Source organism: Saccostrea echinata, unplaced genomic scaffold (genome assembly GCF_033153115.1).
Source record: "Saccostrea echinata isolate AGI-Se365-2 ecotype Australia unplaced genomic scaffold, CSIRO_AGI_Sech_v1 ptg000046l, whole genome shotgun sequence".
NCBI lineage: Eukaryota > Metazoa > Mollusca > Bivalvia > Ostreida > Ostreidae > Saccostrea > Saccostrea echinata.
In genome coordinates, this window is record NW_026889795.1 from 9536988 (window position 1) to 9563097 (window position 26110).

The 26110-nt window shown below is 33.1% G+C and overlaps 2 protein-coding genes across 2 annotated transcripts in view; both read right to left on the bottom strand.

Moving 5' to 3' along the window:
* The window catches only part of LOC133201887 (uncharacterized), a 33764-nt gene extending 19204 nt beyond the window's left edge, over positions 1 to 14560 (bottom strand). The window contains exons 1-3 of the mRNA XM_061337680.1: positions 14059 to 14560; positions 11903 to 12000; positions 4400 to 5554 (exon numbers count right to left, since the gene is read on the bottom strand). Coding sequence (XP_061193664.1) covers positions 4400 to 5554; positions 11903 to 12000; positions 14059 to 14464 — 1659 coding nt within the window. The 5' untranslated portion in view covers positions 14465 to 14560. The remainder of the gene's footprint in view (positions 1 to 4399; positions 5555 to 11902; positions 12001 to 14058) is intronic.
* LOC133202018 (uncharacterized) overlaps positions 14511 to 26110 on the bottom strand; it is an 84275-nt gene continuing 72675 nt past the window's right edge. Inside the window, exons 5-6 of the mRNA XM_061337796.1 lie at positions 14569 to 14580; positions 14511 to 14521 (exon numbers count right to left, since the gene is read on the bottom strand). Coding sequence (XP_061193780.1) covers positions 14511 to 14521; positions 14569 to 14580 — 23 coding nt within the window. The remainder of the gene's footprint in view (positions 14522 to 14568; positions 14581 to 26110) is intronic.

Genomic DNA, 26110 nt, shown 5'->3' on the forward strand with positions numbered 1-26110 from the left:
ATTTAGACGGAAGACTTATTTGTTGCTTTGCAACAACCTCGTCTAGTTATTATTATTATTATTAAGGTCTTCCGTTTCCAACGGAAGACCTTCTACTGATTCTGTTGTTTCTTTTCCACTATTATTATTTTTTTTTTCTTACCGATTTTGTGCAGGCGATTTCTCGAGAACGCCTCGATAAATTTTCATGAAACTTTCAGCAATGATGGCAAATCATCTGAACTTAGGGCGATTTTTTTTTATTTTGCCGTCGTCACTTCCGGTCGCGAGATACGGCCAATTTTCTTTTTTTAAAGTTGCATTTTGTCCGAAAGTGTTCTCAAAAACGCTTTCAGATTGAGTCTTGAAACTTTCAGGGATGATAGATTGTGACTAGTAGATTTGAATTTCTTGATAAGTGTATGTTGCCGTGACGTCCGTTGTCCACCGGAAGTAGTTTAAAAAAATGCAAATTTTTATTTTTTTTCTTTTTTTAAATGTTTACAATAGAGATATTAGAGGCAAATAGACTGTTTCAAGTCGTACTATTTCCACCGGAAGTTATTTCTTCCAAACCGGAAGTAGACGAGAAAATGCTCATTTTTCTTCGAAACTTTGAGGGATGACTCCTCCACACTCAGTGAAGAGTTAAAAGTCATTTTGAGTACTTCCGGTCATACCGGAAGTGAATATAAAAGACCGGAAGTTGTTTGAAATTGATAGATTTTACTCTTTCATGTGTTGCTAAGCATATTTTGAAGAATTGATATGAATATTTTTTTTTTCATTTGAAGTTGTTCTACTTTCTTGTAATCAGAATTTCCCAAATCTAACGGAAGACCTACTCGTTGCTCGCAACGAGATCTAATCTAGTTATTATTATTTTTCTTCCAACCGATTTTGTGCACGCGATTTCTCAGAAAGATATTCAACTGATCTTGATAGGTTTTTTTGTTTTTTTTATGACGTCACTTCCGGTCGTGAGATATGGACGATTTTCTGATTTTTAGAGGGTCGGCTTTTCCTGGGGTGTTCTCCTAAACGAATAGAGATAAAGGGATAAGATTTTCAGTGAAGATAGAGGAAAGATTGTAGATGTGCCATTTCGCATCTATATGTTTCCAGCTCAAAAGACGATGAAGCTCGCCTGGGCTCGAAAAATAGGCTCACAAGCATCTCGCAAAATGTGACACGTTTTCTTTTATATCTTTTTACCTGTAAATATTTTGTTAAAACATATATTACAAAAAATGCACAAAATGACAAGACGTTTCATTTGATATCAAGAAAAAGGGGCTGATCCCTCAAATTAGGGGCTCAGAGGGGCCAAAAATCTTTCATATATAACTTTTGAACGACCCAAATTTTGTTATAAATTACTGAAGCAAAAATGTTCATCTTAACGATTTGCAACTATATGTTTTAAAATTTTATCATATATTACGTAATAAGGGGCCAGAAGGGGCCAGAATGCTAAATCTTTGACGCTTTTTATCTCGAAAAGAGAGAATATTTTGATAAGCAATACTGAACAAAAGATGGTCAGAATATTGGTTTAAACTATATGCAACCTTTCAATTTTTGCAAAACTGCCCCATTAAGGACTTGAGGGGCTGGAACCTAAATATTTCAATTCAGCATATCTCGAAAACGAGAATAAATTTCTGAATAATTGTTGAACAAAAAATCTTCAAAATGACAAGACCTTTCATTTGATATCAAGAAAAAAAGGCTGGTCCCTCAAATTAGGGGCTCAGAGGGGCCAAAACTCTTTCAAGTATAACTCTTGAACGATCAATATTTTGTTATTAATTAAGCAAAAATGTTTATTTTAACGATTTGCAACTTTATGTTTTAAAATTTTGATCATATGTTACGTAATAAGGGGCCAAAAGGGGTCAGAATGCTTAATCTTCGATGCTTTATATTTCATAAAGGGGGAATATTTTTATAAGCAATAGTGAACAGAAGATGTTAAGAATAATGTTCTAAACAATATGCAACCTTTCAAATTTTGCAGAACAGCCCCATTAAGGACTTGAAGGGCTGGTCCCTAAATATTTCAATTCAGCATATCTCGAAAACGAAAATAAATTTCTCAATAGTTGTTGAACAAAAAGTCTTTCAAATCACAAAACCTTTCATTTTACATCAAGAAAAAGGGGCTGGACCCTCAAATTAGGGGCTCAGAGGGGTCAAAACTCTTTCAAGTATAACTCTTGAACGATCAATATTTTGTAATACATTACTAAAGCAAAGATGCTTATCCTAACGATTTGCAACTATATGTTTTAAAATGTTGATAATATGTTACGTAATAAGGGGCCAAAAGGGGCCAGAATGCTAAATCTTCGATGCTTTTTATTTCATAAAGGGGGAATATTTTGATAAGCAATAGTGAACAGAAGATGTTAAGAATAATGTTCTAAACAATATGCAACCTTTCAAATTTTGCAAAACAGCCCCATTAAGGACTTGAAGGGCTGGCCCCTAAATATTTCAATTCAGCATATCTCGAAAACGAAAATAAATTTCTCAATAGTTGTTGAACAAAAAGTCTTCAAAATCACAAAACCTTTCATTTGATATCAAGAAAAAGGGGATGACCCCTCAAATTAGGGGCATATCTCCACAACGAAAAGAAATCTCTGAATAGTTGTTGAACAAAAAGTCTTCAAAATCACAAGACCTTTCATTTGATATGAAGGAAAAGGGGCTGACCCCTTAAATTTTGGGCTCTGAGGGGCCAGAAGCATGTCATCTATAGCTCTTTGATAATGTTACATAAATCAAAAGAATGAAATCTAATTAGGGAAGTCTATATATTATTATCTTTTAACAATGATCATAGTCAAAATAATATCTCATCTTATCGAAAAATCGGACGGAAGACCTACTCGTTGCTCGCAACGAGGTCTGAAGCAAAAATGCTCATCTTAACAATTTGCAACTATATGTTTTAAAATTTTGATCATATGTTACGTAATAAGGGACCAAAAGGGGCCAGAATGCTAAATCTTCGATGCCTTTTATCTCATAAAGGGGGAATAATTTGATAAGCAGTAGTGAACAAAAAATGTTTAGAATAATGTTCTAAACAATATGCAACCTTTTAATTTTTGCAAAACGGTCCCATTAAGGACTTGAAGGGCTGGCCCCTAAATATTTCAATTCAGCATATCTCGAAAACGAGAATAAATTTCTGAATAATTGTTGAACAAAAAGTCTTTAAAATCACAAGACCTTTCATTTGATATCAAGAAAAAAGGGCTGATCCCTTAAATTAGGGGCTCAGAGGGGCAAAAAGTCTTTTATGTATAACTCTTGAACGATCAATATTTTGTAATACATTACTGAAGCAAAGATGCTTGTCTTAATGATTTACAACAATATATGATAAGATTCTGATCATATGTTACGTAATAAGTGGTCACAAGGGAATGCTAAATATTTGACGCATTATATCTCGAAAAGGGGAAATATTTTGATAAGCAATGCTGTACAAAAGATGGTCAGAATAATGTTCTAAACAATATGCAACCTTTCAATTTTTGTCAAACGGCCCCATTAAGGACTTGGAGGGGTGGCCCCTAAATATTTCAATTCAGCATATCTCCATAACGAAAAGAAATCTCTGAATAGTTGTTGAACAAAAAGTCTTCAAAATCACAAGACCTTTCATTTGATATGAAGGAAAAGGGGCTGACCCCTCAAACTAGGGGCTCAGAAGGGCCAAAGCATGTCATTTATAGCTCTTTGATAATGTTCTGTAAATCAAAACAATAAAATCTAATTAGGGAAGTCTATACATTATTATCTTTTAACAAAGATCATAGTCAAAATCATACCTCATCTTATCAAAAAATCGGACGGAAGACCTACTCGTTGCTCGCAACGAGATCTCATCTAGTTCTTCTTATTGTTCTTGTACTTTCCGAAGGGGGGGGGGTCATTTTCACACCAAAACTACATTGCTTTAAGCCTTTTGTCTTTGAACCCTTAAGTTAAAGAGGTATCAAACATTTTCAAGGCATGTTCTCAAGGTTAAAAATACCATAGATAGAATCCTGATTTTTTTAAAATCTAGCTTTATACCATATTTGTTAATCTATAACATGAACACAGGAGGTTAAAGTGCCATAATGCTCACTTTAAAACTTTTTAATTTCTTAATCTCAAGAAGAAAATTTAAAAACACTTTGGTTCAACCCCCAAGACCCATAACTGACCAGAATATGAATAAACAAAACCGGGGTGTAAAAAAATAATTAACATGGCCACGTCACTCTGGGGAAGAATATTTGATAGTGTCTGTTTCAAAAATTCTCTCTAATGACATAAATTATTCTAAGTTACATAATTCTAAAATTGTGTGGCATAATTTGTATTTTTTTATGAAATTTATCATATTCTGAAGTACCTGTTTCCAATATTTTGTGATGTCTTTTGTGTTAATGGGATGCTTTTTGTTTGCCGGACAGGAAGGACACTGAAAAATTGCTTTTGTAAACTCTGATTCCTTTATGACAGCACTTTCTTTCCTGTCACAAAATCCAGAAGGCTTGCATTTGAACCCAACTTGAAATTCAGCATTTTTTTGGAATGTGTTAGAGAGATTGTGTAATATACTCTCAATGTTTTCTCTAATCTGGTGACAAGTTAAAACATCAACTTCTCCCTCCACAACAAACACCTGCAATTGAATTTCTGTTTGAGTCATGCCAAGCAGAATATTATGGTGATGGTCATGAAACACAAAAATAGCTGCAGTCTGGTAAACGCATCCGCGATCTTCATCTGAAAAAATCTCCCAAGGAATCTGCATGCAGGTTGCTACAAGACGATGGAAAATTTCCACAGGAAGAAAATCAAACGTATAGTAAAGGATAGAGGAGACAGGGTATGATGAAAAGTAGGTCACTGGAAATTGCATTTTGTTCATACAGGGAACATACCATTTATTGCCACTCATTTTAGCTAAGAGTCCTAGCTTTTCCATGTATAGCAAGATGTCATCTTTATGTTTGATGTAGCCATTGTTGTTCATTCTCCATATAGCAGATAGGAGAGTTTCATCTAACTCTCCAGTTTCATTGAATTTGTCCCATTCTGAGGCAAATTCGAATAAATCTTCTTTTGCATGGTTTTTATCTGTTATTACATTTTTAAATGCATCTGCAAACCACTGAACATCGAGAATAATAGCTTTATTGAGGAATTGTTGATTGAAGTGTATAATTTCTCTGATATCATGGAAGAACTGCAGCATGACATTCATATCTTCAATAGTATGGAGCTTTATTCCCTCTGGCAATGTTACATTGAAGGACTGAAGTTCGTCCCTACTCAAAATCTTGCGGATTTTCTTTTCCCGAAAGAATGCTTCAAACATAGCCCATGACTGTGGAAGCTCTTCACCCCACACGACATCAGCAATGGACAGCTTGAGTTTTTCAATGCTTTCATTGTCATGGAATCCAACTGCAAATCGCCGCTTCACATCAATATGTTTGTGCAAAGACTTCTTCTTCATGTCTAGAATCTTCCATACTTCACGGAAAAACAATTCTTTTTCCTGTAAAAAAAAAAATCCTTCTTTTATTCCATGCAAACAAAGCAGTGACAGTTAAATAATGTTCCTACTCATGAAATGTGTTCTTACTGTCTGTTCACACAGACCTCATGAAACACAACATTGCATATACATGTACATAGTATAATATACATTTACAGAGCAAAAATCCATGAAAAAGTTAAATATGTTGTAAAACAATAAATCTATAAAATGTACTTGAATTATTCAAAAACAAGAAAAAATCAAACTAGAAAGTCTGCCATTGCAAGCAATAGTGTAGGTCACACCGAACTGAACCATAAGCTGTAAGATTCTTCAATCCTTAAAGAGATGAGTAATCGTAGAAAAAGCCCCCCATCCCAACTCCTTTCAAAAACAAACGAAAGACGTTACACTTGCTAGCTTTGGTCGAACAAAAGTTACGGGAACTGAAAGTAAAGCAAGGTTCACGTCAAAACTATCTAAAGCAAAATAATTCCAGAATTTTCATCTTCAAATCGGGCATTTCTGCATTGGACGAGGGCTGCTATTTTTTATGAGATGATAAATTATGTGTAAACTTTCTTAGCTTAGCAGAATCATGAACACTTCCGGTGTGCTAAATCTTTTGGGTACATTTGTGATGAGGTTTTCACGGAACTGCGGGAGGGGATCCCAGGATTTTCAATGAATAAAAACGATGGAAATTAAATTGAAATAATTCTCAATATCGTTGAATGAAATTATTCATATGCAAGTAATACATTCACCAGAAACGCGAAATGCTAATGAATACAGCTGACAATCGCTACTTTTTAAAGAAAAATTTATTTTAAATATAATAATTATAATTTCTATTGACAAAACAGAGGAAGAATGAATGCTGACAAAATATCAGATCACATCAGCGGAACTGAATTTTATTAATGAAACTAATAAGATCTGCCTATCAGTTGTAATTTTTTTTATCTTGTGTATTTACCTCGCTGTTTCGGGTGGGTGGGTGTGTGTGTGGGGGGGGGGGGGGTGTCTTGAAAAGAGACATGTTAATTAAATATCATTTTGTAGTAAGTATGAAGCCATAGCATTTTGAAAACTTTATGATGTTCTTTTGTGATATGAAGGTCAAGGTCATTTTATTTATAATCCAAGACATAAGAGAGAGAGGAAAGGTGGATGGAAAATTATTACGTTGTCTTCTTTATTTCAAAAAAGGAAATAAAAATGTGCACATAACATATATATAAACAATCCTTTTAATTAACGAAAAACGTTGGTCCTACGTTTTTTTTTTTTTTTTTTTTGGAAATACTAAGATATTTAATTTCTTCTTAATCATATCAAGAAATTGATAATATATAAAAGCTTCAAAAGGGCCTTTATGTACCCTAGGATTATTATGGAAAAAGAAATTGGGAAGACAAAGAAATTGAATAAATCACAACTTTAAAAAGATGAAACATAAACGTTTACACAACGTTTTTTGGCCACTCGTTTCAGGAAACTGCACTTAAATTATTTTTTCTATTCTAATGCCAACGTTGGAGAAAATTTTAAATAAGATTTGCAAAACTACGAATTCAATAGTGATTATTGCAGCCCGGAGGACCGGGCTGCTCTATATATATAAGTTTAAGTGTTGGTATATGGGGATTGAGGTGGGAGAAGTTATTCAGAATTAAAGGTTTTCTAAACATTAAAAAGATTGTTAATCAGAATGTTCTTTCCCTTTATAAATTACGGGATACACAATATATTTACTTCCATAAAGTGAATCTGTAAAAATATATATGTTTTTTCATATTTAATATATAAAGTTGCTTATCATTTACTATCGAAAAAACAGCAGGTCCCCTTTTTTAGAACATCGAATTTTACTTTTCGCATAAAAACGTAAAAACGTACTTTACACAGTTCGTATTTTATATTCTTAAAGTGAAAGACATTTTTGAAAATAGGTGATGCATGTGTCTGGTTTCAATTTATATTTTATGCAGCCAACATTTACTTGAGGAATTGATAAATTTTAAAGGGTATTGTTTTTATTCGATTTTCATCCGACCATAAGTTTTCAAAATATTCTTGACTATCGTCTCCATCATTTAGACGCATGCCTTTTTCACACATATCGAAGCGGTTTGATGATCAAGACTCATTTCCATTGTTTACTTTATTTATTTCCCGGGCGACAATTGATGGTTACATCAATGTTTTCTTGTTATTTCTGTGGAAGGTTTCAATAGGATTGTCAAAACCTGTTACGAGAACATTCAAGGACAAAATCATGTGTGGAAACATCACAGAATAGATGACTAGACTTTTTTTTAAATTATTCGTTCTTTTGTTGATTCTGTTCCATTATTTTGCAGGAATCACTTTGATAGGATGCGACTAACAACTCAACGAAGTTACAAGACAGATTTTATGAAAAATTAGTATATACAGAAAAAACGAAATTTAAAATATATGACTTTGTGTCTGTTGCCATGGCAATAGTGACAAATTTGAGAATTTAAAAGGACTTTAGCACAACTACATGTGGTGATTATCATTTCTATAAAGTTTCAGGAAGTTTGTCCAGGCCATTTTGGAGAAACTTGCAGGACAGAATCACTAGCAATTTAACACCAAAACGATCACGTGACATCAAGTTTTCTTCAATTAATCGTATTTTTCGTCCATCCTTTTCCAATTTTTTTTGGCCTATATTTGACAGGAGGCAAGGAATACTTTTCTAAAGTTTCAAAAATATTTCATTAAATGCAGCGGAGAAAGATGAAATTAAAAAAAATACCACTTTTTATCAGTTTCCATGGCAACAGTGGCCATTTTGAAAATTTTGAATAAAGATTCCACATCTTTAATTAGTGATCATTATGACAGTAGAGTTTCATCAAGATTGACAGAGCCATCTTTGAGAAATTGTGCGGACAGCGTTATTGGTTGAACAATAGCAATATGTCTCCCTGACTTCGTCCAGGCTGACATAATTAGAGATTCGGTGCTTTATTTTAAAATATATCCATGAGACCAATAACCCACAACATTCCCTCCCATACATGCCCGTACGAAATTTTAGTCACGTATTTTCAAAAAATATCCAGGCGTATTATAATCTTAAAATCCTGGTGAATTCTCCATTAAAATGAATACATAAAAGCAGGCGTATAAAGTGAAATACAGGCGTACAAGAGGCGTAATCCTACCGTATTTTTAGCCGAAATATGTAAATGAGTATGCCTGGAAATTCAAAATACGCCTGGAAATTTTAACAATAGAATTACGCCTAGATATCAAGCATACCCGTAAAAAAAAAAAATACGCCCGTAAAATAAATACACCCGTAAAATGAATACGCCTGTATAAAAAATACGCCTGCCTTAAATATTCATTTCAAATTAAATATTATCACAGCTATGGGGACTACAACCAACATAAAGATAAAAGTTTTATTTTATTAATACTTTTCAGTGTGCTTAAATGTGAATGAGAAATGATTAAAAATCAGAATCGAACATTTACTGTTTCAAATCACAGTCACATCACGTTAGATTTACATTAACTTTTCCTGTTTCACAGTATTTTAACCTACAAGATTGACATATTAGTTTTAGTCAGCAGTTGCAACATTCCAATAATCACAGTGAAATCACTTTATTGAGAATCATGCCAATTAATCCTGCCATTCTCTGTACTCCTTATTTAACACAAAAGATGCAATTCACAAGCAATTTTGTCATTCACATTTCTTATTATATTCTCCAATCACATTTTCCTAGAAATATTCACAAAAAGATGTTTTTCATGTTTTATAACTCTTGGCATTGAAAATACACTTTATTCCTGATGCTCTACTCAACAGCTGCAGTTCATTGGCATGCATCTATGGAAAATGCTGCAATTCTGGTCATTTGATTCTTGCAAGATTTTTTCTTCACTTAAATTCAAGTATTTATGGACTATTTCATCATTCAATAGATCGCCCAACTGATTTATCCTATGGATTATGATCTGGAAAAAGAAAAACATAAGAACATACTCAATGTCATACTGACCCATTTCAATCATGAACATCTGGCTCTGCAAATCAAGCAAATGCATCTGTCTTATTGTTTTAGGTAAAAAAATCCAATGTTATGCAATGTATTTCAAAATAAACACCTCTTCTTCACCATCTGTGCTTCGTTGCCGCTTTCTCCAATCTCTTTGTTCCTGGCATGACCTTCCTGGTGGTTTAAAATTGGCGCAAATACTTGGACGTAAATAATGCTGTTGTTTATAACCCCCTTGTTACCTAAACGGTTTTATCATTTCTGAGAGATCTAATCAGTACATTATGTAAATTTGAGGAAAAAAGAATTCTGTATTGTTAAAGAATACAATAACAAAAATTCATTTATGTTTACACAAGATGTTTTCTCTATATGAATTGTACTTTTATTTTAAAGATTAGGGTGGATAATAGAACTGCTCTAGAGAAACCGGATATAAACTGATAAGCCGTTCTTAGAAAGGTTTACAACATTACAGATAAGTCGTTCCTAAACATGCTCAACACATCTGTAAGTAATTAGCCTAATCCCAACTGGTTAGACTAGGGAAGAGAAAGTAGATGGTAATGTAATATTATCTGAATATACCATCTATATTTTGTTTTATTATAGAGACATTGATCATGCAATTACTGATTGAAAAATTATTTTTAGCATCAGCTATAGTGCTTTGTTAAAACTAAGGACTTAAATATTCATTTAATTAAATGCTATTTTTTATTAAGCCACTAAAACATTCATGAAAGGATATACTAAGTTTGTTAGAAATAAAATCATTTGAGTTATTTAGAGAAATAATATTAAACATTTTTTTTTATTTGGGAATCAATGGCACAGTAATCTAAGATTAAATTAGTATAATTTACTCAAATTAATTGCTTTAATAAATACGATGAATACAACAAAGGCAATATTGTAATGTAATCAATGTTTACATGTGGAGTAAATACTTTTTGGGGGGTTAATTTTAATACATGTATCACAAAAGCAACTCAATAGTTACATAAAGGAGAATGATTGTTGTCTAAGTAAAATTTTTATCTAGCTCTCTTAATAATAAGGACTAAGTCAGAAAATCCACCAGGATTTCCAAAAATACGCCTTTTGAAATTTTCTAAGTTTTTATTTCCCTGTGCGAAAGAGACTAAGAAAAAAATACGCCTGGATTAAGAATTTACGCCAGGAGAAAAGGAGACGTATTTCTGGCAAAAATACGTGTACGCCTGAAAATGAACCGTATTTTTAAGAATACGTCTCTTGTACGCCAGGATTTGCAAAAAGTCCAGGCGTAATACGCCTCTGAATTTCATACGGGAGTACACATATTAATTTTTTCCTCTGTGAGGCAAAACTTCATATAAAACAAGTTTATTAAATAAGTAATCAAATAAAACAAAGTATTTATTTCAATTTTCTATGGAGGAAATTTGCAATCTACTGAACAGATGCTTTCAGATTTTTTTTTTTTTTTTTTTGTAATATACTGGATTTGGGTTTCAATAACTAACAAAGAGAACATTATGTTTTAATAATTGATATCATGGTATATTTTTGAATACATTATTAACAAGAGATGTTTGTGAAACACTTATCCCCCTCCCCCCCCCCCCACCCCCGGCAACCTCTGCAAAGAAAATGAATGGAAACTGCAAATAATTGGAATTTTTCTATTTCTAAGTGAAAGGGGCATAACCAGGGTTCGAAATTCACTATATACAACTCGCAAAATGCGAGTTAGAATTCCCAAATTGCGAGTTAAAAATTAGGTAACTCGCAAAAACTTGCGAGTTGATTTTATTCTGCATTGAAACTGTAGCAAGATTATATAATATGACAGAACACAATGCTTTTGATTTAAATCGGTAATTTAACTAAAAGTCACACCGTAGTTGTATTTTGTGTATTGTATAGTAGTTACTTTTTCCTTAAGTTACATGTATATAATTTATATAAATTTAACTTTATATGAAAATTGCGAGTAGTCTTATAAAATTGCGAGTTCACTTTCTTGGTAATCGCAATTATTTGCGAGTTGTAATTTTAGGGAGTTTCTAACCCTGATAACTCTGTCAACAATTGCTAGATCATTCCGAAAACAAAACCTGACCTAGATATTCTTATGATAAATTTGTATACCAAATTTCATTTCAGAATGTGCAACCTTTGCGAAGAAAATGAATGGAAACTGTTGGTGGACCGACAGACAGACCGACCGACTGATAGACAGCAGCAGAGCAATATGCCCTCTCTTCTTCGAAGGGGAGCATAATTAATGAATGATTTTAAGTAAAAAGACATGTTTATTTAAGAACGGTACCTCATCTGTTTTGTTCTCACTGTGTGTACCAACCAGGATCACAGGAGCCTTATCACTGCTGTATTGATGAATGGACTTCATCCAAAATTCAAGATAATCTGAATAAAAAGAAATAGATGTAAGAGTAAAGAAGTACGATTTTCTTTTACAGTAGATAGATTGCAGTAAATCGTACTTTTGGGTAAGGTGTTGATTCCTTCATTTCAAAATCTACTTTTGCAATTTCTTTCATTAATAATGCTTCTTTTTTACCAAACAGATATTTACCGGTATGTGAATAATTAGAATTTATGACTTTTTATCACATTTACTCCTTCATGCAGTTGATGTAAAAGAACCCACAGAGTTGGACAAATCTGTTTCTTATTTGGATATTTATGTAGCAATATACAATTTCACCTGCATATGGAGTTTATCTCTCCAAGTTGATTCATGTTCATATCATGTGTACGTATACGAACAATTTTTAAAATGAGGCATACTATTGACAAAGAAGTTGATGACACAAGGATATCAATAATCTCATTTCAAGTTAAAATTTTGCAGATTCTAAGGTCGATACAATGACGATACGATACGTCAGCAAATACAATCAATTGTTAAGTTCAATGTTGACTAATAATATTCAAAGAATGATTTGGCCATTATTTTCACTCTGAATTGTCTACAGATATTTTCCTTTACCTGATCATGACAAGGATCACACGGCAGGTGACAGGGAATGCCTACTCCATGGCACCTGATCCCACCCCTGATGTTTTAGTGGTTTGCGTTTCCTCTGTTCCCAATTTATATCATTTTAATGGATTTTTAAGCTTGGTTACTGTTCGTTATCTCCATATTTCTCTGATTTTAAAATTATTAATCAATTATGATTTAATTCATTTTTGCACTAAAATAAGTCTAATTGACAAATTGACATTAATATATTGTTAATTGGGTGTAAATTTAAGGCAGGAATCAAGAGTTAGCGGGCATAGTTCTTAGCATACACCTTTCTCTCTTTTCAGCGTATACTTTGCTTAAATGATTGGGTTATGTCATACAACACAATTGTGCAATATTATCTATATAAATATTGAAAGGACTAAAAACAAAAAGAACTCTGTATACCTTATGCGTCAAGGTAGAAGATCAGGATGGATATTCATATAAAGCACTAAATTTGACAAACGACACAAATAATAAAATCAATCTATCTATCTATCTATCTAGATTAGATTAGATTAGAACTATTTATCTATCTATCTGTCTATCTAGATTAGGTTAGATTAGATTAGATTAGAGAGAAAGAGGGAGATTAAATGTTGATTGCCTTTTGTTGCCCCATCCAATTCAAAGGGGCTGTGGTGTGAAAAAAAAATGAATTTACACTACCAAAAGATGTTTCAACATAAATATGATTCATCACGGTTTTGCTGTTCTTGAGAAGAGTTGTTTTATAGATTTTTCCTACATATTTAAGTGTAAAACCTTGATTCCCTACTGTGGCCTCACCCTACTCCGAGGACCATGGTTTTGACAATTTAGGATCTACACTACCTCAAGAAGCTTCCACATAAGTTTTAGCTTTTCTGATACTGTGGTTCTTCAGTAGAAATTTCTAAAGATTTTTCCTTTATATTTCAATGTGAAAGTTTGATTTTCTATTGTGGCCTTTCCCTACGGGTGCATGATTTTTACAATTTTGAATCTACACTACCCAGGAAAGCTTCCATATAAGTTTCAGCTTTTCTGGCCATCTTCTTGAGAAGAAGATTTTTTAATTACCACACTCAATTTTTGCCTTTTCTTAATTGTCTCTCCTTGGAAAGGTGCTTGTCCCTTCGATTGGACAATTTAGTATCCCCTTTACCCAAGGAATACTTTGTGCCATATTTGGTTCAAATGTCCTTAGTGGTTCTTCAGAAGAAATTGAAAGTGTGAAAAGTTTACAGATAGATGGACAGACAGACAGAGAGACAGCTAGACAGACGGATGGACAGACAGAGGACTGAAAACAAGTGATCAGAATAGGTCACTTGGGCTTTCAGGTCAAGTGAGCTAAAAAGCTAAGATACAGAAAGACGTACGGACTGACATGAGTGCCATGCAATAATAAGTTGTCTTAGGATGGGATATAATTATAATTATACTTGTCATAATTAAAATATTACCTCTATTTGTCCATCCCCTGTAAATGGAGCCTTCCTGACAACATACTTCTTCTCCAACTTTATCATCAAACTTCTTCTCCATATTGAGCACCAGAATAAAGAATGCCCGGGGACTCAGAAAAATCTGGTGTGAGGCATAATAGGCACACTGTCCCGCAAAGTCAGTCATGGTAATTTTTTTATCTGGATCTTCTGAAATGTTTTTTACCTCTATCTGCAAATTTCCAGAAATTTCCGAACTATAAGGAATATCTTTGCTTTCCTTTCTTACTTCCACTACATTTTCTGTTGATGTGGCCCCTTGTGGTTCATAGGATGAGGTAGTTTTAATGTTGGTATCATCATGTGATATTCCTCCAATGTTTGATGCTTCAAACTTATTGTCCTCATCATCAACCGGTTCCATCTTTTCCTGCGTTTCCCCAACATCAGCTGCACTCTCTGAATGATACTCAGGAATACTCTGATTTAGGTTTTTTTTATCAAGTCTAAGTTTAAAGTGATGTTGGCTTGAAGAATTAACTGCAAATGGAAATGAATGCCATTTGTTTAACCCCTTCTCTTTTTGTTTTCCCTGTACTTTAAGCAAATAGATTTTTATTCGCTTGTAAATAAGTCTGCAGCTAAAAACATGCATAAATTTTTCTTTAATTTCCACAAAAACAGACCTTTTTATACCCGCACTTTCTAAAGAAAGTTCGGGTATATTGTTGTTACTCGTCTGTCTGTCCGTCTGTCCGTCCGTCCTTCTGTCACACTCTTCTTTCTCAAACTTCTCTAATATTTTATCAAGTATTCTAATCATCTTTTGGGAGATGTTTGGTGGTGTCATGCAGATGTGCAGGAGGGTTTCGGAATTTTCAATTTCAGCCTTGGGGTCAAATGGGGGTCGAAAAATGACGGTTTTTATGCAAAAAGCCCCTGGTTCCCTGAACTCCACTTACATTTTAACCAGAAGTCTAATCATCCTTTGGGAGATATTTGGTGGTGTCATGTAGATGTGCAGTAAGGTTTCGGAATTTTCATTTTCACCCTGGGGGTCAAATGGGTGTCGAAAAATGACGTTTTTTATGCAAAAAGCCCCTGGTTCACTGAACTCCTCTTACATTTTACCCAATAGCCTAAACGTCTTTTGGGAGATGGTTGGTGGTGTCCTGTAGATGTACAGTAAGGTTTCGGAATTTTCATTTTCACCCTTGGGGTCAAATGGGTGTCGAAAAATGACGTTTTTAATGCAAAAAGCCCCTGGTTCACTGAACTCCTCTTACATTTTACCCAGTAGCCTAAACGTCTTTTGGGAGATGGTTGGTGGTGTCCTGTAGATGTACAGTAAGGTTTCGGAATTTTCATTTTTACCCTTGGGTCATATGGGGGTCTAAAAACGTTTCTCATACAACTAGAAATATGTCCATAGTAATGCAACATGAAAATTTGTATTAGTGTATGAAATTTGATGAGAATATCTTGAATAGTTTCTTTAACATTGAAATTTAAAAAGTTGGATATAGATGATAAACTCTCACCAAATTATGTATGAGTGCATAAGCTTACATAAATATATCTAAAATGGTTTCTTAAAAATTAAGCAAAATGCAAATTTAAGAAAAGTGAGGTCAAGGTCATAGGAAAGTTAAAAGTCAAACATTTCTGATGCAGTTGAATAGTTCTCACAAATATGTATCATCATATTAAGTTTGATAAAAATATTTTGAATGGTTTATTTAAAACTGAGCTAAACACAAATTTAAAATAAATGAAGTAAAGGTCATAGGAAAGTTCACGGGCAAAAAATATTGATGCAGTTGAATAGCTTACATCAGTATGTATCAGCATATGAATTTTGACACAAATTTAAGAAAAGTGGGGTCAGGGTCAGAGGAAAGGTCAAGGTAAAAAAATATTGATACAGTTGAATAGCTCTCATTAGTATGTATCAGCACATGAAGTTAGATTAAAATATCTTGAATGATTTCATTAAAACTGAGCTAAACACCAATTTAAGAAAAGTGAAGTCAAGGTCAAAGGAAAGGTCAAGGTCATAAAATGTTGATGCAGTTACATAGCTCTCATCAATATCTATCAGCATATGAAGTTTGATAAAAATATCTTCGATAGTTTCTTTGAAACTGAGCTTTGAACAGAGCTAAATGCAAAGCGTGACTGAAAGACAGACAGAAGGATGAAAGGACGGAAGACGGACATGAGAAACACTATATCCACCGGCCATATTCATATATAAAAACAAGGTAAAAAATGTTGTTTGCATGCACCCTTTCTCCATACTACCTCTTCATGTTCCAAGATTGAAGTTTTAATGTCAAAAGGTTCTTAAGTTATGGTTTGGAGGTGTTTTTCTCAATTTTACCTTGAATAAAGAAAGGAGTCAAGGTCAAAAGTACAGTAAAGCATACTTATAGCGAAACAAGCCTATAATGAATTGACACTTACAGCAAAGCAATTTTCATTCCCCATGACTTTAAAATATATTGTAAACTTAATGGATGTTAGCAATTACACTTAATTATAATAAAGCAAAATCATCCGTCTCAGGCACTTTGTTATAAGCGCGTTTTACTGTACATTCCCATGTTTACAAAACTTTGATCCCCTATTGTGGCCGCACCCTACCCCTGAAGGTCATGATTTGGACAAAGTTGAATCTACACTAAGTATTGAAGTTTCACATAATTTTTAACTTTTCTGGCCCAGTGGTTCTTCAGACGATTTTTGAAATAACATTAAATTTTCACTCATTCTTATCTCCCCTTGAAAGAAGGTTTGGCCCTTCCTTAAAAGAAGGTTTGGCCCTTCATTTGAACAATTGTTATGTTTTACACAAGAAAGAATATTTTGCATGAGAAATAAAACTCTTTGTGTTTCTAAATATCTCATCACACCTCTAGTGTGTTTCTTCTTATCTTAACAAAGATGATGATTTAATTATGACTTCAATTTTGTACAGGCCTTTATTATTATACGATAATTATACCCTGAGGGGTATGTTTACCTGTCTTCAACAAGTCAGGTGATTGTTCACAGTGAGTACTTTTCAAGCATAATTGTCATGACCAAGTTCATTTCTGCATACTGAAAATACTGATCTTGAGCAAATTAATAGGAGTTCCAAGTGAGATTTGTAACAGACCATGTTAAAAGACTTCTGGTTGTGTCCTTTTGTAATTAGAGATATAGATCAAAGACAAGATAAAAGTGAGTAATTTTTTTTTTCTGGGAGGGATAACATTCTTGCTGTAGTATGAATTAGTGTAAAATCCTAAAAAGTCACCAATTAAAAAAAATTGTCTTATAATTCCACTAATTTTGACTCAAGTAGATGTTAAAGAGAGAGAGAGAGAGAGATTACTCCAGGTATACAGCCCCATGCAATATATATATATATATATATATATATATATATATATATATATATATATATATATATATATATATATATATATATATATATATATATATATATATATATATATATATATATATATATATATATATATATATATATATATATATATATATATATATGTATGTATGTATGTATATATATATGTATATATATATATATATATATATATATATATATATATATATATATATATATATATATATATATATATATATATATATATATATATATATATATATATATATCTGTGATAGCAAATTCTCAGGAGACAATTTTTGAAAAGTAATTTTCCTCCATGCATTGTTTTCAGAAAATTCAAAGCTGAAAATTTGAAATTTATACCCATGTCAACATAGTGCAACTTTTATCTATATTGATAAAAATGTACATTGATAAAAAAGTATGATTAAATTAAGCTAAATCAAAGTGTTTTGAATAGCAAAACCAAGGTATACCAGTATAGCTAATTCAACTACAGAGCTTAATCAATTTTAAGAGATTGTGCAAGACCTGTTTTAATTCTTAATCATTCTTAAAATATTTATATCCCCATTCCTGATTCAAGGGAGAGCTAGGCATATGACCAAAAAAGTCCATGATCTATTTATTTAATAAAGACACATGTATGTTGTGAGAAGATCAGTAAATAATGATGACAAGTGGGAAACGGACGGGTTAATAAACACAAATTTTAGGAGTTTTCAACATTTAAGACCATGCAGACGTAACTCCTTCCCCTTTTCCCCCTTCCCAGCCCCAGGCTCATTTATTTATACAAATTATTCATAACTTGTTTTGGTATAAAATAAATTGTGAATAATACAAAAATGTACATGTACACAAAGTATAATGGCGGGTCTCTGAATGATTTTCATTTTCTAATTCTAGGAGGGTGGACTGACCCTATGGAGTCCTGAATAAAATGCAGATTATCAATGACACACTTTTGACACAGGTCATATTGTGATCATTTCCAGTTTCAGGATGAGGATGACTTCAAGGGGCCATAACCTTTATACCGTTTAATGCATAATGACTCGAGGGACAATATTATATATGGTTAAGGGGAGAGTTTTACCATTTTCAAAAAACAATGTATATAATCATTTGAAGTTTTAGGGGTTGGGAATGACCTCTGGGGGGTCATGACCCCATATGTCCTATTTGGTGTGTTATATTACAAAGATGACTTTGGGGCTTTTGCTTTAATGAAAGCTATTTTATTGTTTCCGGTTCCAAAGATCGAGTGGAATGACTTGAGGGACTTGTCTCATTGTCTAATTTGTATAATTGTGGCATTCCAATGATCTTTGACCCTTTTCCAACTATAGGCCCCTAACCATTTTCATTTCCGATCATTTTACCCCGTTCTAGTCGCCCGTGTGGCGCAGTGGTTAGAACGTCTGCTCTAGAGTCGTGGAGTAAGGAGTTGATCCTTAAGTCACGGGTTCGAATCCACTGCGGGCCCTAATTGTCGACGATAGGTTAAAATTTGCGGCCCTCCACCGGCAAGTGGTGGCGTCTCCATATGAGTGAAAAATTCTCGAGAAGGACGTTAAACAACAAACAAACCCCGTTCTATACTAAACGTTTAAAATAATATATTCATAATGTACTTACCGCCTGTTATAGATACTGTTAACTTGATAGAATAATAAATCCATTTGAAACACACACTAAGTATTAATAATCCCAGTGGTAATAATGTACATACACCATGTGCAAAACAATAATGATAACGGTAAAAGTAGTGCTCGCAGTGTGACGTAATTCCACGCACGTGTCTAGAAACTTTCCAAAAATGTGTACATTTGTAAAATTTATTACATACAATTTTTTTTCATAAGTTTGTGTTATCTATTCTAAATATGACAGGAAAACAGGTGAATCGTGGGTGGGGGTTGAATTTTGACAAAGTTGATTGGGTCAAGATTTAGAAAGGGGTTTTCCGAGTCCTACCGAAATACTGATAAATAATTGCACAAGTTGTCATTTTGGCATCTATTTTTTTTTTAAGTTCATCCAAAAAGCTTTGCACTAAAATAATAATATTTGTTGTTTTGACAATAAATTCAAGAAGTTCCAATTATGGGTAGAAAATTAACCACCCCCTTTTTTTAAACACAAAACTTTCAAAAATTCTATCTTTATCAGAATTTACATTATTATGTAATATTAGACTGGTAATGAAATATTTACATGCGCGGATCTAGAGGGGGGAGGGGGGTCCGGAACTTATATACGAAATCAATATATGAAAGCAACTAAAAGTGACCTTGGAACACCCCCCCCCCCTTAGAAAACACGGACCCCTGTTAAGTTGGTATGAAAAGTTATACAAATGAAGCTTAAAAAGTGAGCGGCCAAACCCCCCTCTCCCCCCCCCCCTCACCATGAAATAGGTTTTCACATTTGGGAAAGGAGTTTAAGTGGGTTTTTTTGTTTTGTTTTGTTTTGTTTGTTTGTTTGTTTGTTTTGTTTTGTTTTGTTTTGTTTTGTTTTTTTGCTTGTCAAGAAATTTCTGGGTTGGATCCCCCTGGAAAAAATTCCTGGATCCACACCTGATTTACATAAGAGATTCATATGGGCTGCATGTTCCTAAGCATTTTGTAATTGATTTAAACGTGTGCTTCTTCCCTGGTTACCAGAATTTGAAGGAGAGCAGTCAGAGCACATTTCAGGGACGTAGCAACGTTTTTGAAAAAACTTGACAAGCTAAAAAAAAAAATTTCAAAGCTCAAAAATCCTATTTCGTTGGGGGTGGGTGGGGATGGGTTCCAACTTCTTTCAGTACCCCAATTTAAAATATACACTACTACATTACCTTTATTTGACTATAATGCAACAAAAAGTGGGGGGGGGGGGGGGGGGGGCACTGGCCTCCCTGATGCTACGTGCCTGCATTTAGAGGCAAACACATTAGTGCTGGTATTACTGTCTTATGACAGCATCTAGTTTACAATTTGCTCTGTGTCACATAAATTATCTTTTAATCAAACTATTGAGCATATTTTGCCAAGGATAGGGGGATAGACAATATCTTTCAGATTCACTTGCCCTTTAAAGTAATCTTAAAATTTGACTTGCCTGAATGCATGACTTGGTTGTCCAAAATTAAATAAAGTGCCCCGCCACAGCATGATACGCCCGTCAAATACTGTTCAATTGTCATAAACAGTTTAGAGTGCAAGAAAATCATGACAACCCTGATACAAGGATTTCAATGATTTTTTCCATTCCTTATAATATTTGTTTATACATCTTCTGTGGTGTAGGCATTAATCATAACAAATATTACATTATAGTATAAGATCCTCAACTGGTTGTGTTAGAGCTTGACAAATGCCCATCTGCAGCCCCCCCCCCCCCCCTCCAGCTTTCAGATTTGTGAGACATGATGCTCTGAATTAGTTGATATTTTCAAATAATTAAATAAAAATATTATATTAAACAATATCAATTTAGTCTTAACAACTTAATCTATATCAAATTAATATTAAAAATAAAAGGCTGGCCATCAAATGACATGTTATAAACTGACAGGCAGTTCTTCTGTCTAATTCCCACAGGATACAGATAAGAGCTGCTTGATCAGAGATCCTCTAACAGAAATGAGGGAGACAGCTAGCCTTCCTACACTGAACTCATTAATTAATCTTTAACTTGATGCATGTCCAATCATTAATCCCAATGGATGAATGGATCTATACATACTATCTGCTTTGTAGTGCAATGAAAATGCATATTTATGTCATTCTGAAATTAAATTTGAAAACTAAGATTTTTTTTTTAATTTGTTACAAAGATTTATAAAAAAAAAAAAAAAAAAAAAAAAAAAAAAAAAACTCGTGCAATCTTGATGCAACAATTTAATAAGGTTCCTGCATTACTCTTAGATTTGAAGGGACTATCTACCATAATTAAAACATTTTTTTAAATACTTTATTTGTTTAGATTTAAAGTCAGACTGGTTTTAAGCTGCAATTCATACGGACAACAGGTATGCTGATTCGAATACCCCCCCCCCCCAAGTATAATTAGTTTTAATTATAATTAAGGTCTTCCGTTTCCAACGGAAGACCTTCTACTGATTGTAATGATTAAGATTATTCTTATTATTCTTTTTAGGGTCTTCCGAGCTTCCTTCGGAAGACCCTACTGTTATTCTACTGTTTCTTATTATTATTTTTTTTTTCCCGCCGATTTTCAGCAGGCGATTTCTCGGAGACCTTTTGTCCGATTGCTATGAAACTTTCAGGGTAGATACAATGTATTATTGCCTAAAAACGGTTTTTTCAAATTTTTGATATATACCTCCGTTCATGAGTTATTGCCCTTTAATCGATATTTGGAGGGTCTCTTGTCCAGTAGAAATATCAATAACGACACATGATATTTGCATGAAAATTGGAGAACTTGTAACTTATACATTGCAGATGCGCAGAACATTAAAATTGTAGGCTAATTTTTTTAAGTTCGGAAGCTATGTGACGGCAAGTTTTAAGAATTATTTTTCCATGAAATTTTGCTGCTTTTTGTTTAATAACTTTTAAACTGATAAAAATTTGGTAAGACATATAGAATAAAAGTTGTGTGTAATTACGAGAGCTTTCAGATAACATCAAGAAAAAGGGGCTGGTCCCTATATTCAGGGACAGCAGGTCATAAAAGTATTTTTTGGATAGCTAAAAATATTAAAATATTATGAAAAAGTTTGAATGACAGAATTTCTAACATATTAAATCTTGTCATGTGGTATAGAGAGAAACAAGCTCCGTGCTATATTTTATTCTATTTTATAAAATAATTATTCGAGAATCGTACAGGAACAAGTTGTCTACAAACCAGCCACGCCTTATAGGGCATCGTAACACATGCTTGTACGGTTTTAGATAGTTGTTGTGTTTTAAATAAATTGTTTTGATTCCATTTCTCTGTTTTCTATTATTTAAATCGTTTATAAATGCAAGTTATTTACACAAGTAAAGGTAAATCAACATTTACTAATGCATTCGTATAGAAAAAGTCTTAATCGGGGCCTCTTGTTTGTAACCTGGATGTAAACAATCACGAGCGGCATTGTGGGAAGAAGACACTAAAGACCCGATATACGAAAAACGTGATTTGATCTGATGCTTTGTTGGCAAATATTTAAAAAAAAAAGTGTAGTTTAGTATAGCATAATGCTTCATAATCAATAATTTTTAAAAATAAATCATGTATAACACTCAATCTGATTATTTTATTTTTTGAAAAATCATCAGGTCGAATATCAGGTCTTTAGTATATCAAGTCTTTAGTACGTCCTCGGAAGTAGCCATGCAAGTCGGAATTACAGACAGAAAATGAGAAGAAAATATGTTAAGTTGACAGTTGTACATTTTCTTAACGTACGAGCCGTATGTAGACCAGGGATGGGCACGATTACTGAAAAATGTAATCGATTAATAATCGATTACTGAGGGGAATTTTGTGTAATCGATTATTAATCGATTACACTCATTTTTGTCCTGTAATCGATTGTAATCGATTACTTTGGAAGATGTAATCGATTAATAATCGATTACTTCCAAGTTTTTATCCCTTCAGATATCAAAGCAATATTTAAATGGTAAATGTTGATGTTATCCACTGAAGTTTGAATGTATTCCTGCAGTTTCAGTGCAGATTCTTTTAAGGTTTTATTCTGGCTAACATTCTCACTAAATGCCCAAATGAGGGATTTTCTACCATGGAAAGTGGAGACATGATTCCTGCAATAAAATATGCCAAGGAATTAATTATTCCTTTCAACCTTAGATCTGTACCTCAATATTTATTGACTTGTTGAAAAAATTATTTAATATCTTATTGTGAATTACTTCATTAGAAGTATTTGGGCTGTCCGTATGTTGACAGTACACATTAAACATTCCTGTATGTGTCTATTTTAAAAAAAAGTAAATTAGAACGAACTCTTAGTAATTAACATGTAAATTAAAGTGTTTTTAAGTAATTTAATAATACATGTAACACAGTTTCATTCTGTATTGAAATAAGTGTTTTGAGAGCTATTAATTCTTTTAATAATATTGTTTGTCTTCAATGGAATGATAGTTAAACACAAAGTAGTTCACAGTTTACACCTCATTATCTGCAATCAGGGATATGTCTCAGTCAATTAATTAGCCAATTAAGATAAGCAAATACAGTGACACTTACTCCCTCTCTTACAGGCACTTATAACCCCTCACTGATATAAAAGCAACCTTACAATTTTGAATGAAAACATGAGAATGATTTTGCAAATTTTAAAGATACTAAAACACAAGTTTGAAGTTGTTTAAACATTTTCAGATGTGAATAAGTATTTCCATTTTTTTTTTTGAGTACTATGTAGTTTATTTACCAAATTATTTATATTTAATACAGCACTTAAATCTGTTTTTGCTATTTCTAATTTTCTATTACAAGACAAAGTTTTTCAATATCTGAAATATGAAAAAGGACATGCAGCAAGAGGACAGTGGGTCAAATGTAAAATGCACACGAAAAATCTGTATATTTTATTAATAAATGGTTGATGAAATACACTTCTGAATTTTTTAATACTAGACCAGTAGGTCTGTAATGCAAATTTTATTGAGAACATTATTAAACTTATGATAAGAAAAGTTAGGAAATCCAAACATTACACTAGGTGGTTTATGTTTGATATTTATGTGTGATTGATTGGAATTAATTCTCCAAAATAACATCCATTTATGTATAAAATAATCGAAAGTAATCGAAAAAGTAATTATAATTACATTGAAAATTTTAGCTGTAATCGATTAAATTACGATTACAAGTAATCGAAAATCTCTTCGATTACAGATTACTGTCGATTACTTGAAAAACAGTAATCATTACAATCGATTACGATTACTCGATTACGATTACCCCATCCCTGATGTAGACATGCACATTTAATCCACATCTACGAAGCACATAAATCCTTGGTTGCGTACAGGGAGCATTAGTTTTAAAGGGATATATATATTCTTGCGCAAATTGTTTACGAGGAAATTCTGACGATCACATTAACGGCGATGAACAGTCTTGTGTCGGAGTTTTCTGTGATAAATGTAGCGAGTGATGAAAGAGTTCACGGTGACATTTTAATATATGATTGGCGTGGACCTTGGAAATGAAGGTTAGAATTTTTCTTATCTAAAATTTAACAGCTGCTTACAGCACTGATGTTTACATGTATATGCCAGCAAATGTATAAATGTACGCACAAACACTGATGTATGTTATCTATTTAATGGTTCATTCTCTGTCTGTTAGCCCTGACATGACATTGTCAAATCCCCATGCTTTAACTTATATTTAAATGCATGAGAGCATGTAATTTCACCAAGACTTTTTTTTTATTGAAACAAAAAAATGCAAGAATTCAACAATACACTATCTAACATACTGCATGTATAACCATGATAATTATTGTTATATACTCTTCAACAAGTATGAATAGCAGTTATAACTAGGGCCTTAATTAATATTATAATTTGTTATACCTTTAAAAATTTGTTTCTATATAAATCTATACCAGTGTACACATAAAATGTCTAACATTTCCAATGTTTTATGAGCAATCATAAAAAAATCTATGTTGAACCGCAAAGTAAGATATTGAACCTGTCGATGAGATCATTGGACTGCTTACATATTACAGTATCCGCGGGATTAGTTAAATCTCATTTGCATTCGTTGGTGTTTGAAAGTTACGGAATTGACAGAGTTTTACCTCAGTGCTGGTAAAGGAAATTTACATCACGGAAGCCAGTACAAAATATATGTATGCATATGTCAAGCAAGAAAAGAAAATAAAAGATATAACAAAACATTTATTAGGGCGTGTTCTCGGGGTAATATGCAATTTGCTGACCCCTTGAACCAAACTGTTTCCCTTCGGCCTAATGGCCTCAGGCAAACAGTTTGGTTCTTGTGTCCGACAAAACACATGTTGCCCTCGAACCCAGTTAGTAAATGTGTATTATTATTGGAAAATCTCAAAAATGTCACTCAGTTAAATTGCAAAAGAAATTTGGAAATATATTTATACATAAAAGTTTGAATTATTTCTGTGATAAGACTGCAGGATTGGTTTGTGTTTTGTTTATTGCCCCTTCAAATTTTTTTTAGTCATATTATTATGCCACCACTTGCTGGTGGAGGCCTGCAAATATAGACCTGTACTTGACACTTATGGCCTTTGGGAAGTGAGGGATCTTTTTCGTGCCAGCACCTTCTGTGACACAGAACCTCGGTTCATACGGTTTCATCCGAGGAACCTATCTCCACATCCAGCTGTGGGATTCGAACCTGCGACGTAAGGATCAGCTTCTTACTGACACTTTGATTGATTGTTTGTTGTTTTACATCTTTCTTGAGTATTTTTCTTTCGTATAGAGACATTACCACATACTGGTGAAGGGCTTCAAACATAGACCTTAATACTTGGCACTAAGGCCCATTGAGCAGTGAGGGTTCTTTATTGTCCCAACATCTACTGTGAGGTTTTTAAGGTCTCATCTGAAAAACCTTTGACTTTCATTCTAATGCTTGGCGCTTGGTGAAGGAACCTTCACTACCTATATGTTTATG